Source organism: Lynx rufus, unplaced genomic scaffold, assembly GCF_022079265.1.
Source record: "Lynx rufus isolate CCGP_SWC_20201006 ecotype Redwood Valley unplaced genomic scaffold, mLynRuf1.p SCAF_25, whole genome shotgun sequence".
Classification (NCBI taxonomy): domain Eukaryota; kingdom Metazoa; phylum Chordata; class Mammalia; order Carnivora; family Felidae; genus Lynx; species Lynx rufus.
The window spans coordinates 11918135-11937097 of NW_025814840.1; the positions used below are offsets into that span (position 1 = coordinate 11918135).

The 18963-nt window shown below is 45.6% G+C and overlaps 1 protein-coding gene across 2 annotated transcripts in view; it reads right to left on the minus strand.

The window, feature by feature from the left end:
- The window catches only part of MTR (5-methyltetrahydrofolate-homocysteine methyltransferase), a 106264-nt gene that overhangs the window by 30712 nt on the left and 56589 nt on the right, over positions 1-18963 (minus strand). For both annotated transcript variants that reach the window (XM_047088631.1, XM_047088630.1), the window contains exons 17-22: positions 17069-17185; positions 16651-16791; positions 10882-10971; positions 9658-9810; positions 7584-7691; positions 6402-6502 (exon numbers count right to left, since the gene is read on the minus strand). In XM_047088631.1, coding sequence (XP_046944587.1) covers positions 6402-6502; positions 7584-7691; positions 9658-9810; positions 10882-10971; positions 16651-16791; positions 17069-17185 — 710 coding nt within the window. The remainder of the gene's footprint in view (positions 1-6401; positions 6503-7583; positions 7692-9657; positions 9811-10881; positions 10972-16650; positions 16792-17068; positions 17186-18963) is intronic.

An 18963-nucleotide genomic window follows, 5' to 3' on the forward strand; every position in this document is an offset into this window, starting at 1 on the left:
TGCTTCAGATCCTGTGTCACCCTCTCTCTCTGCCCCTCCCTTACTTGCACTCTGTCTCCCTCAAAAATAAACATTTAAAAAAATTTTTTTAAATAAAACAGGCAAAGTAATTTAAAAAAAAAAAAGAAAATCAACGAACTACTACTGGACACACCATCATCTGGTCAGAGGGGATGCCTGACAGGAAGGAGCCTTGCTTCTCACTATGTATCTTTTTATACTCACTTTCTAGCTTGCTCCCATTATTACTTGAAAACAAAAGAAAAGAAAAAAACTGGCCCATATGAATCCCCAGTAAAAAGCTAGACAATTTCAAATCAACGGTAACTACGCTCAGCTTTGTTGGCACTAACCCAGCAGAGAGTAAATGCTGTGCGTTTTACTGATGTGGGACGGCAGGTCCTAACAACAGTGAGATGACGCCACGTTTTTGTTTTTAGCAAATTAGGAAAGGCTGGTAACTACACCTTTTGTTAAACTAGGACTAAATACAGACTGTTGCATACAAAATTAAGTACAATAGCGTATTGCTTTTTAAATCGAGACAAGACGGCATACATTTCAAAGCTGTGTTCAACGTCATATGGTATTTTCAAAATTCAATTACAAATCATCAGTCTGATGGCGAGAATCAACTTGCTCTCATTCCTTTTTCTTGTTTTAAGCAGTGTGTCCTTCGGGAACATCTTACACATGCTTGCTTTGTTTGAGGACATTGAGGAGACCCTGTGGCTGGACAGAAATGTGGAAAGGGGGAAACTGTAGGCACAGAGGTCAGAGAGGGCATCTTAAGGGGGGCAACTAGTGAAATTTTCAAAATACCAGGTTTGAGATTTCTTTAGATATCCAAATGGAGCTCTCAGGTAGCCAACTGGATACGTGAGTCTGGAGTTCTGGTGAGGGGTCCGTGCTGGAGACAGAACCTGGCACCTGGCACCAAGGTGTTAGAAAGTCACGAGACTGGACGAGATAAGGCCGTCCCGGGCCTTGTTGGCCTGGATGTGCCCCCTGGAAACTCAGAGCCTTGGGTCCAGACCTACTTTTATCGGGTCTTTTAACAAGACCCCCAGGGGAGGGGAAGGCACATGACAGTCTGAGAAGCACCACTGTGGGTGGCAGGACAGAGAAGAGGTCCAAAGCCTGAGCCCTGGAGCACTCCCCTATTTGGGGGTTGCACAGAGAAGAAAAAATCAGCAAAAGAGAGAAAACCCATGACGAGTGAGGAAAGAAGAGTTCTGAAAACAGTGGGCTAGGCGACTGGGACACAAGTTCAAGTTCCAATTTATTAGCCTGTCTTAAGAATACTGGGAAACAGTCAAACAAATCATTCATCGGGGGCGTACTTCCTGACCTTCTAGGCACAGAGAGTAATACTTACAGCCCTGAGATGCATGGAGGTGGTTGCTCACCATCAGGGACAAGCAAGCCCAGACAGAGGCCGCACCCAGCCCCACCCTCAAGGGAAAAGGGATGTACCCCACACATCTGGGCTGAGAAAGTATTGGCAGGTTCAGAATATGCATACGGTGTGACATTCGTGGAGTGTTGTCACCTAAACTGATGACCATTAGAAGCATCCGAGGAGGGGGGATACCTGGGCTGAATCTTGAGAAAAGTAAGTAGGTATTAGCTCAATGAAGGAAAAAAGAGGGTAGTCTACACAGAGACTGGCACTAAAGATCCAGAATAATGAACCAGCTGGCCCTGGGGAACTTCAGCTGAAGGAAATGACCTGAAGCGTTGGGGTGGGGTGGGGGGGGGAAGGGCTTCTATGGCTGCGGCCATTCTTTCCGCCATCCCTTTCCACTGTCCCTCTGCTTTACTGCAACTTCCTGTTTCCCCCACATACATCTCCATTCCCCCTGGTTTCCCCTGGTTTCTTCAATTGGAGCCGTGTGCCCACAGGCCTCTTCTAATCCACATTCTTATATTATGCCACAGGAGAGACTACAGAGAATAAAAAATTAATGTTATGGGAAAATGCTGATTTTAGGAATCCTCTTTCTAAAGTGTTTATAAGAGAGCTTTAAACACAAGCATTTACTTTGGGCTTTTAATTCAGAAAAAAAAAATGTAAGCTGCACTCGATGCTTTAGCAAAGGCATCCGATACTAGATGAGAATACATACGATATTGTAATAGATAAGAAGTCCCTTTTACTCTCTACAAAAATTAAAAAGGAAAATCAAAGCCATGCACCTGCATCCATCATCAAACGCTTCACATTTGCTATCTCTTGAAGAGAACTGAAGATGACATTTGTCTCTGATCCTGCAATTCACACACGCTACCACTAGATGGAAGCACCCAACCACTCTGCAGTCCCCAGCCAAAGTCTCCAATCTGTGCTTAAGCGGTGCTGACAGTGTCTGTTTCCATTTCTCCTTTTTTAAAACAATGAATGAGACAAATTCTGGAAAGTCTCCCTTTCAAAGATAACAAGTTGGGCAGAGGAACCGAATAGCTATTTTTCCAAAGAAGACATCTGAAGGGCCAACAGCGTAGATCAGAAGACGCTCAGCATCACTCATCATCGGGGAAATGCCAATCAAACCCAAAATGATATCACCTCAAACGTGTTAGAATGGCTGTTATCAGAAAGCCGCATGGTAACAAGTGTTGGCCAGGATGCGGATGAAATGCTGTCACCATAAAAAAAGAAACGGTAACTATATGAAGTGAAAGTACTGTTGGCTAACACTATGGCGGTAATCACACTGCAGTATGTAAGTGTACCAAACCAATATGTTGTACACCTTAAACTTAGACAATGTTTTAGGTCAATTACATCTCAATAAACCAGGAAAACTGTGTAACACCTCCCCACACCTATATATACATATCAGCTTGAAAATCTCTGAATAATTATCTAGTGAGCATGTGTGGAGCATAGGACTGGACTAGTCTGCCCTTGACTTAGATAGTCATTTTTCTCACTCAACTGAACACTCTAATATTATTCAGTTTGAAAGTATTTCATTTATAGCCATCTGTATATTGCTTAATTTTTACTCATGCTAGACAGATTAGCAACAACTGGTTAAATATAAACAGGCCTCTGTTATTATTATCTGCTTCACCAGATCCATATTTTTAAAGTACTATATACAGGATATCTAATTTTATTTTATGTTTAATTTTTTTTAACATTTATTTATTTTTTGAGAGACGGAGTGAGACAGTGCACAAGCAGGGGAGGGGCAGGCTGGGGGGAGGGGGGACACACAGAATCCAAAGCAGGCTCCAGGCTCTGACCTGTGCTAACACAGCTAGCACAGAGCCCAACGTGAGGCTCAAAGTCAGGAACCATGAGATCATGACCTGGGCCGAAGCTGGACACTTAATCGACTGAGCGATCCAGGCACCCAAATATAGGATATCTAATTTTAAATTTTCTGCTGACATATCCTACTTTTTCTTACACAAACAACGTGCATTAACTGTGTTTACAGTTTGCGTTTACCTGTGCTTTACCAGTGTGCATTTTTTTAAAATGTTTATTTTGAAAGAGGGAGCACAAGCAGGGAGGGGCAAAGAGAGAGGGAGAGACAGAATCCCAAGCAGGCTCCATGCTGTCAGCACAGAGCCTGATGCAGGGCTCGAACCCACAAATCGTGAGATCATGACCTGAGCCGAAATCAAGAGTCAGACACTCAACCGAATGAGCCACCCAGGTGCTCCCACATTTTCTTTTTATATAAAAATTATTAAGGAGCATATTTAAAATCCATTTTTCAGGTACTATCTGATCAAAAAACATTTTTAAATACTTTATATTACTTAAGAGGAATTTAGCTAGAATGTTAACATTAAACATTACAATTAAAGTTGTTTAACTTCATAATCAATAGTGGAAGATAAACTGAGAGAGCAGAGTCCTCCCTTTTGGAATCAGAAGCCCTGAGTATATGGCTTGCCACTTGCTGGCTGTGTGACCATGAAGAAACTCCTGAACTTCTCTAAGCCTCAGTTTCCTCGTCTGTAAAATGAGAAAGACAATAATTGAAGCAGGCAGAACAGGATCAAAACCGTAAGGAAGGAAGGAAGGAAGAAAGAAAAGAAAGGAAAAGAAAACCATCAGGAAAAGAAGACAGAAAACAGAAAAACCAGTGATGTAAAAGCACTAGCTCATTTGTGAAGTGGTAGCCAAATGTTAGGTATTAGTGGCCTCTTGGTGGATGTATCCCTTAGGTCTATTCAAATTCTCAAATTTACATGTTCTACTAGATCACAGAATCTAATGCATCATCCCCATAAAAATGTTCTGTGTCTGGACAGAACTATCATCTTTAGTCCTCTTGACTTCTTTTTCCTTCAAAAAGAAAAAAGTCCTTACCACCTTATGAGATTTTCTGCATCGATGACAAAGAGCCTGGAACTAGAAAGCTGCCTTAAGATTTGGTTCTGGATGGTTTGCTAGACTCACTCACTAGCTGCGTCGTTCACTCCAGATCCAGCCTAGAACCGGGAGGCTCAGCAAAAGTATACATTTAACTACATAGGGTAGATGGCGGGGGGGGGGGGGGGGGGGGGCACTTGCCTACTAGCTAACACCATAAAATTAAACTGATCAGGGGGCCACGTGTTAAGAGACACAAGACCCAAGAGGGCGTCTGTCGTGATAGAAAAGGTTTGTACGTTCACTCATGTTTTTATAAAAGGGATAAATACAGTTTCACTAGCAGATGTTTCTCCAGTTAGACTTATGAGCAAAGACAAGCACCCCTTCAATGCACAGGACAGAGGAACTGGATGTGCTGGAGGAAAGCCTCGGGTTTAATAAGCAGGTTTCACAGATGCTGACATTCAGCTGGAGCAGCACCCTGGAGAAATGCCACAGTTCTCCCCGGCCTCTTAAAACGTCTTTAACTGGAGGAAAAAACATTCCTAGCGTGATTCTTTTGGCTACTTACCCATTTTCTGAAAATAAAAAATTATAAACTCATGACAATAATATCTCAAGAACTGCTTTAAGAAGTTTACCTACAAGCTGCTTTTTTTCAACAGTTTCTGGACCACGATCACAACTGTATAGGTACCTGGCTATTTAGCCTCATAAACAGTAAATTTCCTGAGTTTCTTGAGAGAAGTCAACTAAATCATTTTGGTGTCTCTAGTGCAATGTGTGGTCTATAGCAGACGATCTATAAACACTTGTAAGCTGAATTCAATGCTGACTAATTATGACGAATGCAAACAGAAACCAACGACATCAGGTTTGAAAAGGTGAGACCAGAGCAGAGATAGCTTGTAGATTCCAGGAAGGAAACCCCTTATCCAAATACTTACTCTATAGTTGAAATCTCATGTCAACAACCTCCAATGTATTTACCTTTTAAAAAAGAATAAATACATCCCCAAATTCCTCATTTGCAAGACTGGGAGAGAGTACTAAGTGTTCTGACAGTGAGTGGGCAGAAAACAGAAATGTCTGTGAAGAAAGGGGCAAAAGTGCCATCCTGACACCGTTCTCGTTCCTTGACTCCAGCCTCTCTGAGGGCTTCTTGGTTGCATTACATTGGCCTCGAATACAGAGATGGTTAACCAAGTTGAAAGGAGGGAGGGGCTGGAAGGGTAACTGTCATGGGACAGCCGGAGAGACCCGTGAGGGGCCACGGCTGCGCCACAGGCCTGGCTCTCTTCTTCAGAGAGGACAGAGTACGTTGGAAGGAAGTCCATGACTCACAGGGACTGTGGTTGGACATGGACCAGAGAAGGCATTAGCTGTATTAGGCTTTGGATCATAAAGAATATGTTGAAATCTGAGCAAAACATACACTTACTATAGGTCATCAGCTCTCACATGGAAATAACTTAGTGCTGAATATTTATCCACTATAAAGAGACACATCAGCAAGAGATTTTACTTCTGTACATTCCAAAATCTAGCTTCATCATTTCCAAGAGGCATGCACAGTCCTGTTCTAAGCAGAGGAAGGAGAGAATTGTACAGTCAAAGCCTTCTTATAAAACCCCATTTAGCCAAAGTCTCAGCTCTAAGATCTCCGCTCTAAGACTGCCATCGTTTACTGAGGAGAAAAAGAGAACCCGCTCTAGGCCACGGGCTGCAGGCAGGAGCCCAGTGTTCTAGTAATTAGAGCCTCTGGCCCAAGGTCATTTCTCAAGAAGCCTCTTGGTTGTTCTGATCTGGCTTGAATAGTTTTTACTGTTCCTTTTGTCCTTTTCAACCAGATTAACAGGTGACAAACTTACTCATTTATTTCATTTGAAAAGGTGTGTTCAATGTGGAAGTGCGAAAACACAGTCAGGAAACAGAAATTAAAAATAACCTCCAACATCCACGGCTGGACCCTACCCCTCCCAACCAATACAGAATCATTGCTGCAAATGCTTTAATTTTTGAATAAGAAAGGGGATGAGAGAGGTGGGTCTTGACTCACCTGAAATTATTGCAGCCAAGGACAACGCCAACTATGTTCTTGCCTATGTCGTGCACGTCCCCTTTCACGGTGGCCAACACGATGGTGCCCTGGTAGGGGTCCTGGGGAGCAAACCAAGCAGCTGAGCACTGCTGTGGTCACTTAGAACAGACCAACTTAAATCTCTAGAAGCAGACAAGTGTTGCCACAGAAAGCACTCTAATACAACAAAGACAACCCCAGAGACTGACCCAGAACCCACATCACATGCTCTGCAAGTACAAAGCTGTGCCCCCGAGCAGTTCCAAGGCAGCCTGCCTAGCAGGGGAGCTCAGGGAACTTCAAGCATGGGTTCCATCACCTCGAAGAACAGTTTAAGTTCGAATCCAACACGGTCCCATAGCTGAACGACAGATCTTAAACTGCAAAAACACTGTCTGAGAAATATTTATTGTGAGCAGAAAAGGGAGAGGCGGGGAACAGAGGGAGAAGCCTCATCAGAATCTGAACCACCATCTCAACAGCATTTAATTATCTTTTGTTTCTTCAATACCATTGTCCTAAGCCCTGCCAGCAACCCCTCCCTCAATTAATTAAGTTAATTTTTAAAAAGAAAAGGAAAAGGCACACAAGGCAAGTGGGAGGTCTGTCGGAGCCATTCACAAGCTCACACCAAGTTAAGGATTCAGAATCCCACGGGCCAAAGCTGGCTGAGCTTCTCGGGGAGCTGAACAAGGTCAAAGCTTCATGACTGACTCTGGCGGCACAGCCAACAAGATTTAAATTGGATCCGGAAGCAGTGCCAAGGACATTACCAGAATACAGAGAAAAATCAGTGAAGAGGTTTTCCAAAGCCAAACCTGACTCAGTTACCTCAAGGGGAGGGACCGATCTCTACAGCTACGGTGTCTAGCACAGCACCTGGCACACAGTAGGAGCCTTGTGAACGGTCAACAGATAAACAGAGTGGTTTTGTTTTGAAATCACGGGCTCGGTTTGGAAAACTACGCTCATATTAAAAATTCAGAGAGCCACATTCAGAGGAAAATCCCAGGGTATTCTGATATCTGGTAAAAGAGATCACCGCTCTATTTTATCAATCAGTGACAGGCACAGCCAAGCCCCGTGGTCCCTACCCCAACCCAGTAACCGTCTCTGAGGCCAATTCCTCCCAGGGCCCACCGGCCTGGACAAATGACTTGCCTCCTCTTCTTCTATGCCAGCATGCGTTTTATTTTCTTCTCTTTCTTTTTCCATGAAAGGAATAAGGTGGCCAACGGCCTTCTTCATGACTCGAGCTGACTTTATAACCTAGGAAAAATACACAGAGTCCACCATCTTTTACCAAACCCCCCGAATGGTTGCTACTGGCCCCTCGTAGCCTCTTAATTTAGCATAAATGAAGAACACAAGCTTTGGCCTCGGGTCAGCCACACCGGAGTCCACTTTTGACAGCAGACAGGATGAGGAATGAGTTCCTCGTGGAGAAAGACAATGAATGAGGCACAGAAGGAAAACAAGGCTAGGACCCCCGTGCTGCGATTCCTGTCCTCTGAACCTCTCTGCACACTATTGTTTCTCAGCCCAGAAGGCCGCCCATCACTTCTCCAAGTTCTGTGCGCCCTTTTCCACTCACCAGAGCCCCTTCTCAGCCTTCCCGTCTTGCTCCCCAGCACTACAATTCACTTATAATTAAGGCTTATGCTGAAGCAAGAACGGGGCCTTTTACAGAATCCATCAACGTATGCTAATATTCATGGGTGGGAGTACGATGCACCCTCTCCAAGTGAATTCTCAGAGCAGAAACCCAGCAGACACCATTAGCCAAATGATCAAGGTTAATATAACCAGTAATGAGACACAGCAACATTCTTGGCCTCCTCATAGGATCCACTGAGAAGGGCACAGCATCACCCTTATGCTTGCCAAAAATGAGCAAACATCAGACAAACCCAAACTGAGTGGCAGCTATATAAAAACTGTGCTGCACTCTTCAAAAATCAAGGTCATAAGGAAAGACTGAGGAGCTGTCAGAGAGACCAGGATAAGAGCAGTGTGGGATCCTGGAATAAAAAGAAAACAGTAGTGGGAAAACTGGTGAAATCTGGGGCAGCTGGGTGGTTCAGCCAGTTAAGCATCCGACTTCAGCTCAGGTCACGATCTCGAGGTTGGTGGGTTGGAGCCCCGCGTCGGGCTCTGTGCTGACAGCTCGGAGCCTGGAGCCTGGATTCTGTGTCTCCCTCTCTTTGTCTGCCCCTCCCCAGCTCATGCTCTGCCTCCTCTCTCTCTCTCAAAAATAAACATTAAAAAAAAAAAATCTGGTTAAATCTGAGCAAGGTCTTTATTTAACAGCATTACACCGCTGTTAACTGCACTCAGGTCAAGGAAAAATGTTTACCTTAGGGGAGGAAGCTGGGGGAGGGATATACAAGCCATTTTTCAAGGTATGTTTGCAGTGTGTCTGTCTAATGTCACCTTAAAAATGCAAAGTTAAAAGTAAGTCAACGTCATGAAAAACAAAGACTGAGGAACTGTCACAGGCTGGAGGAGATAAGACAGGACCACAAATCGTTCCTCGTCTCGTGTGTGGTGGTAGTTTGGCTGGTGCATACGTGTGAACACTTTTCACAGTGTCTCCTCCACAAACATGCACTTCATTGTATGTTAATCATACAACAAAAAAAGCTGTTAGAGAAAGGGTGAATGTTATGAAAGAAAGTGGGCATTTAGTTAAATACAGGAAGAGTAATTAGAAAAACCAAAAAGGGCCTTGTTCCGTATGACTCGCAGCCCCAACCCTGATGGCCCCACAGACGTTTTGTTAACTGATATGGTTAGTATCCCCTATAAATCAAAATAAGAGTTCTGGTTTTCTCGAAACATAAAATTTAATGTTTATCACTATTCTAAACGCATCCTTCAAGATGAATACTGGCTGGTCAAATCAAATGCTGACGTTATTAACTTAACATGAAGCAGGGGTTTTATTTTAATTTGGGGGAAGAGCAGATAGGTGCTGGGAGTAAGATGTGGTGGCACTTCCTCCTCACAAAGTAAAGGATTTCCAGATGACCTCTAACCTCTAACCTGCACATCACCCCGAAGACGGACCTCCAGGACGTCACTCGTAGGACATTTACAGAAAGAATGACCACATCTCAGTGCCCACGAGCTCTTGTCAAACTTCAAACTTGAGAAATCTACCCGACTTACTATTTACTAAAAGACAAAGTCTTTTTCTTTCAATTGTGAAAACCACCCCCCATCTTTTGCCAACCTGAGGCAGAAACATTTTTCCAGCTCCAAAAAGGTCACCGACAACTTTCATGCCGTTCATGAGAGGCCCTTCAATTATATTCAGAGGCCGGGGATATTTTTCCTGGTTTAACCTGGCTTCTTCAGTATCCTCAATAATATGTTTTTCGATACCCTATTAAAAAAAAAAAGTTAGGATAAAAATCACATTAAAAATTGGCCTAAGGCCAGTCAATAAAGAATGAATCATAGAAATGCTTACGAGTACAGATTTTGGAATTAGAGTACGTGGGTTCAAATCCTGGCTCACTAATCTCAGCAATTTATCAAGCCTCAGTTTCCTAAACTGTCACACAGTATCTGCCTCATGTGGTTAGTTTTGAGAATTAAATGAAATAACCTATGTAAAGTGCTCAGCTGGCTTTACTGATACAAGGTAAGCACTCCCTAAAAGTATGCAGAAGTGAAAGAAGGAATACTGTGAGTAAAGTCCAAATTCATCATAAAATACACTGTGTCCTACCTGAACGTTTAGCAGAGTATGCCTTACTAATGACCTCCTGTGGAAGCAGTGTGTGTTGTCAAGGTAAAGTTCTGGGGCTGGGGAGGAATGACAGTGGGCAGGACCCTTAGGCGAAGTCCAAACCCACAAAGCCTCCGCTGACTCACCCAGCCTTCACTGATCAAGCCCTAATCCTCGGTGTCCCCAGTTCAAGGTCCCTTGAATGTGGCTCAGTGATTCCACAACCTGAAATATGTGCATCTCAAAAAAGTGTCAAGAGGTTGAAAGTTAAATTCGAGAGCCAAAAAGAGAACTCAGAAGTTCTCCGGACCACAAACGAGGACACCGAAGCCAAGAGCTTATGCTGTCTGAAGTCCAAATTATCAGCAGAAGATCCAGGACTTGCTCGTGGATCAAATGACGGCAACTCGGTCTAGAACAGCGTTTCCCGACCTTGGCAGTACGGACATTCTGGGCTGAATAATTCTCTGTCACGCGGGCCCGTCCTGTGCACTAGAGGAGGTTTACGGGATCCCCGGCCACTGGATGCCAGGAACACCTCCCACCCCCTACTGTGACGACCAAAACTACCTCTAGACACCGCCAACTGTGCTCCGTGGGGGGGGGGGGGGGGGACAGTGTCCAAACTGCTCAGGAGTGGTCTAGGGAATCTCCCCTCCAGCAACCACCGCGAGGCTCCACCAGCCAGCCTGTTGTCACTCAGCCCGTGCTCCCACAGCTCACCTTCACAAGGGCATACTCGAGGCGTTCTTCAATGGGGCCGTTCCTCCACTCGTCAGTCTGGACGACTTTCTTCCCTCCTTTGCCATGAGTCTGAGTTGAAATTAGGGCAGAGAGTGGGTACAACAAGCCCTCACAGCAGAAAACTATGGCTTATTCTACTCTTATATTGCTGGTGCCTAGTTGAGTGTCCAGCATGAATTAAGATCTCAATTAATGTTTGAGGGAAGGACAGAGACAAGGAGAGGTGTTTTAGGATTTAAGCTTGTGGTGGAAGGATAAAAATGAGGCTCCGTTCCTCCTTTCCTAAGAGAGCAATTTCAAACGAAGCATGGCCAGGCAGGAAGAGAAGCTGCTCCCACATGCGCTGGGCCTCCGAAGGCCTCCACGTGGAGCATCACTACCCACAAATACGTGTGGAGAGGCCGTCATGTGCCGAGTCACACAGCACCCAGGAGGCGGGCACACCCAAGGGGTGCAAGACACGGCCCACGCCCTCAAGGACCCCGCCACGTTGCAAGGAGGCGGAAGGGGAGCCAGCAGAGAAAGCACACGCCAGGGGCTGGATGAGTAGATGATCCAGACAACTACGTGCTACAAACCAGACCCAGGGTTTCGAGGAATGAGTCGTCACCACAAACCCGGGGGGAGAGAGACTGAGGAAACGGACAGATTCAGCAAAGGGACAAAAAGTGCAATGACCGTGGTCCATGAGGTGAATTGCATGGCCTTATCTGTTTCTCCATCTCAAGTGGTGGCATCACTTGCCCACACCAAAAATCTAAGTACATTTGTGAACATTCATCCCTTCCTCTCTTTCGGTCACTCACCGAGCCCTCAAAATTGCTCCCCGCCGGGCGCCTGGGTGGCTCAGTCGGTTGAGCGACCGACTTCGGCTCAGGTCGTGATCTCACGGTTCATGAGTTCGAGCCGCGTGTCGGGCTCTGTGCTGACAGCTCGGAGCCTGGAGCCTGCCTCAGATTCTCTGTCTCCCTGTCTCTCTGCCCCTGCCCCACTCATGCTCTGTCTCAGAAATAATAATTAAAAAAAAATTTTTTTTTAATTTCTCCCCGCCGTGCTTCCGCGCTTCCGAGGTCCGAGCCGCGAGCTGGTCTCTGCAGCCCACAGCCGCCCCGACACCAATGCACCTTCTGCACTGGAACCAGAGGGGCCTGTCTAAAATGCAAATCACGAAGCACCCCTCCCCGTTCCCCACCTCCCCCCACCCCCGTGAAAAAATTCACTGTAGGTGTCCTATTCTTCCAGGGATATATTCCCTTTCTAGGCCAAGGACCTCTGGCCACGGCTCCGCTCCGGGCCGCGCCACGCGCCAATCTGGCTTTCTCCCCCTGACCGCATCGGCTGCGTCTTCTGCCCCGCCGGCCCAGCGGCCCAGCGAGCCCAGCTACCCAAACACTGCAGCTCCTCACACTCCCCATCATCTCCCTTGCCCCTGGGCCTTCACAGTCATTCACCTGACACGCATTCACTCAGCACCCACCTATGGGCCAGCCCCCCGACCCGCTACGTGCAAATGCCCCTCCCTGGGGCAGCACCGCACTCCAACACCAAATCGTCGCCCGCCGGCTCGCTCCTCTCTAGCTTCCAGGCCTCCCCTGACCCTCGGCTCTGGGAGGCTTTCCCCGACCACCTGTACGCCTTCAGGTTCAGTGTCCCTCCTATGCATTCTCACGGCGTCCCGCACTCACCGCGCTGGATTACACCCGTGCTGTGCCTTTCTGTGCGTCTCACTCAACCGCAGAGCACATCTCTCTTACTACTTGGATCCTCCAGGCTCAGTGAGGTACACAGCACAGAACAAGAGTTCAGTAAATACTGGCTGAGTGGTTTAATGCTGAACAAAACCAGAATTTCTGCAGCAGTGTTTATACAGGCCATAGAGGCCAAGTCACGGAGCACCAGAAATCCATGTGATGGAGCCTGGATTTAACCTCACAGGCAACTGGGGGGCGGGGGCAAGGGGTGGGGGCGCAGGACAAAATTCAAAGTTCTGAAGCTGCAGAATAACGAAGCAGTATTTTTAAGAAAAGCCCAGAAGAGGGAGGTTTTAACAGTCCGGGATAAAGGCCTGGACTACAATGTTGGTAACAGGAAGGAAGAAGACAAACACAAAGACATTAAGCGACAGACCATGTGTAAGCAGAGACGGAAGGACCTGGGAGAACCCCAGAACTGCAGGGCTGGGGTGCTCACTGCAGTAACGATGGCACAAGGGTCTCCTCACCTATCGGAAAAACTAAAGATGGCGATTTAAAAAGAACAGTTTGCAGCATGAGTCACGGGAGCCGAGACACGGAAGCAAACTAAATGTCCGCTGGTGGATAGACAGATCCAGAAAATGTGGCAGAGGCATACGAAGTCATACTGTCCAGCCACGACGATGGCAAAGCCCACAAAACCAGAGCTGTGTGGCACTGCAGAAAAAAACAGAAAGAGAAAAGAAAAAGCCCTGCTAAAGCTCACATTCATGTCACCTGACACACAGAACACCCCATTTGCTCTACGAGCCATCAGACAATTCCTGCCTGCGGGGTGGACTTGGAGGAGTGACAACAGGGCAGTGTTGCAAACACTCTTGGAACAAGGACCTGGTGTGTCCACAGAAACCCCCCGGTGTGCAGCACTCACGTGGTGGGGAGGGGTCCAGACGGAACGTGATTACAAACAGCGGCCAATGAGGACACAGGGAAGGCCAGTGAGGATTTCACCGAAGTGCTGGCGGCTGCAGCGAATGAAAACTACCCCACCCGATGAACGTGCTGCAGAAAATCAGTGCTTCAAGCAAGAGGGACACTGGAGGGCGGCTATTTCAGAAGCACAACACGGCACGCGGAGTCCACCTTGCTCTCCAACTAGTTACTCAACAGCATGTTCACCACGAGCGAAACACAGAATGCCTCACAGGTGAAACACACACAAGACCCACTGTGGAAGCTCAGCAAATACAAAGCTACCAAGTAAAGCGACCGATCAACCGTCATGTCCATCTGGCTTCTCCTTGTATCCGTATCTACCGCTCTAGGGGAGCTTCTGTGTCACAGGGTCTTCACGGTGATTGCTGCTTCGTTTCTGGAATCAAGGGGAGTAAACTGCTCCAGAGGAAGACAGAGAAGAAGGCGACCTCCAATGGCAATGAGGAAGATGAAGGCTAGATGAAGGATCAGATAACTTTTTTCACAGAAAAGTATTAAGAACAGTCTCACAATCCAAGGTCATTCAGGAACGACTATGTTCAGAACAGAGATCCTTCCAGCCCAAAGGGGTCATGACCTCCATCAGGGTACTGCTTGGTAAGGAAACTGCTCAAAGATCACATGGTACCATGCCATCTCCAGATGTCATTACCAAAAATAATTTATTCATCACAGGTCAGTCTGCACCCGACTAAAAGAATTATTTTTCAACAAACCCATTAACTCCCCCAAAGTGGGATTAGAGAGCTTAGCGAGATCAGAGAAGATGCTTTCCACCTGTTCAACAAGGTATCACACAGGGACTTGGGTGCAGACTGCATCGTTTAATAACAAGAAGAGATAATCATTTTCTTACAAAAAAAAAAAAAATCTTCAACCTTTACTTGCCCCTTAATATCACTGCTTTATATGCTCCATTTGCACTTGGTACATCCTGAGAAATCGCTACAGAGCTGGCAACTCGTGGGACTTATTAAAGTATACCTGTTTTGGTTATTAATTCCCTTAATGGTAACAGAAGTCACCTTGAAGGTAGACAGCCTACTTGACAGACGGGTCAATGGCTTGTAGTAAGTCCTTGTGGCTACATTAAGAGGGAGGAAATGTCTTATATGATGGATTGTTAAGCTCTTGCAATTGCTATTAAGATCTCCCTCAGTTTGGCTGTGCCCCAGGGGCAAAACCTCTTCACAGCTCAGCAGGATACACAGAAACAAAAATCTGTAAGCAAACTCTAAAACACAGATGGAAAAGAAGGACTGACATCACCTACAAAGTCAACAAAACCTTAAATGAGAACAGCCTTACACACAAGGATTCCCACCTTTCCTCCGTGAGAGCTGGCTCATCTGGACAGTGAAGGAAAAACTGAAACGGCACATCACTGTGTGGGTGAGAACACTCTGGTATAACTTCAGGGTTATAGAAACTCGGATGCCCTTTTGGCTTCACCGGAACCCCGAGTTACTAACGGACAGGTCTCCCCACTCAGCAGAAGACAGGCTCGGAAGAAAATTGAATAGCGTTCCACACTCAGGTTCTTGATGTCTGAAGACTATTAAAGGGCTAAGCACTCTGTCTAGATGAGCAGAAACAGTCCTGGAAAGGGGGGGTGGGGGAGATCCAGAGACTGTTTCGTATGCAATGAGGTGAGAAGCACAACTTGATTATATTTGCGGTAATCAAGACCGGATCCATCCTGGCCTTGGCCCACGAGAGAAATCGGAAATGTGTTTAAGGAACGGGAAAGAGGAGCCTGTGTTCACTGGCACACAGTCCGAACTCCGTGAGCTTCAATGAGCCCACAGCAATTTCAGAAACTTAAGTCTTGTCACCTGTAAGCTGACAAGGAGGCAGTTAACCCTGAACCTTCCTAGCCATCCTCCAGAGCTCTTTAGTACTCACTCTTCGATGGAAGCGCAAAGTGAGCATCTCTGCCAGAGTTAAATTCAGATTTTAACACAGAAAACGTTAATGAGGGAGACAACATCCACGAGAGCACTCTACCACCTTCACAACGTGCTTTGTGACATTAATGTCCTCCTTTGCCTTCACTTTCAGAAATAAATGAGAAAGTTTTTTTGAGGTAAACATCTCATCTTTCTTAGAACTGTAGGAAGCCACACCCATGACGCATACTTAATGTACCCAGGACTGCCTGACACATAAGAAGGGGAAACAGGGAACCGATTTTCAGACTCACTGTAATTATTCTCATGTCTATAGATCAGAGGTGAACAGACCACAAGCCCTCAAATGCAGAACGCTGCCACAGGTGGACCAGACCCTAGTATCAACAGGCACACAGACATAAACGTGTCACAGTGGGAACCCAGAAATAACAGCCGCACAGGAAAATCCAAAATAGCTAATTTAAATTACAAGGAAGAAAAATATCTCATAAAATGGAAACGTGACTAGAAAGTTATAACAAAATCTCAACAGTGGTTAACTTTGGATGGTAGGATTCTGATTTTTATTTTCTTCTTTTGTTTATCTGTATTTTGTAAATTTTCTAGAATTAACATGTGTGACTTTGGTATGAGAAAAAACTAATTTTACCTTTTATTTATTTTTTTTACAAATACACCATTGTTTTGATTTTTAAAAAAAATTTTTTTAGAGACAGAGCACAAATAGGGGAGAGGGACAGAGAGAGAGTGAAAGAGAGAGAGAGAGAGAGAGAGAGAGAGAGAGAAGCTCAAGCACAATCCAAGCTCAGTGCAGAGCCTGATGCAGGGCTCGATCCTACGACCCTGGGATCATGACCTGAGCAGAAAGAGCCAGACACTCAACTGACTGAGCCACCCACGTGCCCCTAATTGCACATTTTAAAATAAATGTACACAAGCCTAAATTCAGAACACTGAGGCAGGCTGGGTATGGCCTGCTTCTGCTTCCTTACCCTTAACTAAGACACCTTCTCTGGAACTCTCTGTAGAAATTAAGTGATCCAAAGACTGGATTAGACACTTGCTTCTAGTCTACGATGGTCTAATGAACCTGAGTGACGAGTTCAGACAGGAAAAGCCATCCGTCAGAACACTTTTCTCTCTACCTGCGCATAGCGTAAGAGCTTCTCAGTGGCCTCGGGGTCTTTATTCCAGATGAGATCTTCACAGAGCTGGAGAAGCTCCTTATGGATATCATCATAGACAGGGAGGCTTCCGGCATTCACTATCCCCATGTCCATACCAAACTAAGGGCAATACAAAGAAAAAAAAATGAGAATTTCCAGGGAAATTCAGAGGTCAGCAAACGTTTTCTGTAGAAAGTATTTGAGACCACGGTGTCCGTCACAACTACTCAGCTCTGCTACTGTACCGTGAAAGCAGCCACAGACGATGTATAAAGCACAGATAAAACGTTAGCCACAGAAGCTGCAGCAGGCCAGCTGCGTGAGTCTGTCCCCACATCTGCAAACCCCTGTCCCGATTAAAAACTGGCTCCAAGTGCAAACAGGTGTTGTACTGTACCTTGATGGCATGGTAAAGGAAAACCCCATGCATTGCTTCTCGAATGGCTTCCATTCCGCGGAAGGAGAAGGACAAGTTGGAGAGACCTCCACTTACTCTGGCTCCAGGTAATGTTTCCTAGCAACAAATTTAAAAGGTGAAAAGATTACCCTATTTTGCCAAAAGTAGCAATCACATTCCTCAAGCTACATATACAAGAGCAGAAAGTAAAAAATGTGAAGTTCGAAGTAATTCAGGGCTTCTTGGAGCCAGACGTAGACTCAACTTGCCCTACCACGACGTCGTGGGAGCTCCTTCATAGACCGTCTTTCCTCCTATGCTCTAATCCCCTATGGGAAGATAAAAGATTCTGCTGTACCCACTTCATCTCTACAGGGAGCCGGACAGGGCCACAGTACATGGTGAGTGTGCCATAGAATACTTACTGAATAAATCACAGAGAAAAGAAAGAATCAGAGATGGAAAACACAGAGAGAGACAGAGTAGTCGGTCATTCACTCGAAGGCTTCTGTAGCCTAAATCAACCAACTCCCTAGTTCACCATAAACTTGGCTGATTATACCACAACGTGAAACTGAGGCTCCCAGCACACGTGATGACAATATCAAGCATGAGCATGCATGTGGAACAATAGGAACCCCTCCTTACGTTGGTCAAAGTACACACCAGCTCAAGCACTTAGGGAGACAGCTCACCTTATCTACTACTGTGACCCAAGCACCCCACTTCTGGGTGTATGCTATAAAGAAACTCATGCACGTGCACCCAAGTTACACGTACAAGAATGTTCACAGCAGCACTGCTTATATGGTCCAAAAACTGGAAACAAACCAAATGTCTATCAACAGCAGAACAGTTGATTGTGGAACAGTTACACAATAAAATATCATCAATAAAAATGAACAAAGTATAGTGACAACATAGATGAATCTTTTAAGTAAGTCTGGGTAAGGAAAAGAGACATACAAATCTTAAGGTTCTATTTAAAGGTTTTTTTTTTAATGTTTATTTATTTTTGAGGCGGGGGGAGAGAGACAGAATGTGAGAAGGGACGGGGGAGGGGCAGAGAGAGAGGAAGAGACACAGAACTTGAAGCAGGCTCCAGGCTCCGTGCTGTCAGCACATAGCCCAATGTGGGGCTTGAACTCAATGAACTGTGAGATAGATTGTGACCTGAGCCAAAGTCGGACACTTAACTGACTGAGCCACCCAGGCTCCCCTAAAGTTTATTTTTTGAGAGAGAACATGTGTGCGAGCTAGGGAGAGAGAGAGAGAGAGAAGGAGAGAATCTGAAGCAGGCTCCTTGCTCAATCTCACAAACTATGAGATTGTCAGCTGAGCCGAAATCAAGAGTCGGACACTTAACCAACTGAGCCACCCAGGGACCCCAAGATTCTTATATTAAGCTCAAAACTAGGCAAAGCACTGGGTACACAGTTGATTATTTGTGGTAGTTTTGTTCCATAAAGTCACCGTGAACAATGAATCCAGGAATACTGGAATCACTGCTCCGAGGGAAAAGAGGTTCTGTTCCCGTGAACCTCTGGTCACACAATTTTCATCTACTCATCAATATATAAACTTGTCTTACGTGTGTTTGTGTAAAGACATCTTGTTTAACGTATAGTATTGATTCACTAACACTGAGCTCACAGCCAACAGCACTACAAGTCCCATCTAAACAAAGCTTACCTAATGCAAGTATTTTCTCTGCAAGGCATGTCCAGCCTTCCCACACTCAGGCACATTAGATGCTGCTGTAGCACTATACTTGGGGGCCATTGAAACAGGGAAAGAAGTTACCAAGAAAATGCTCAAAAATGTGAAAAACACAGCACTTAAATAGACCACGAAATGGACGCTTCTTTGCAGGATGATAGCTGAGAAAAGCAGGA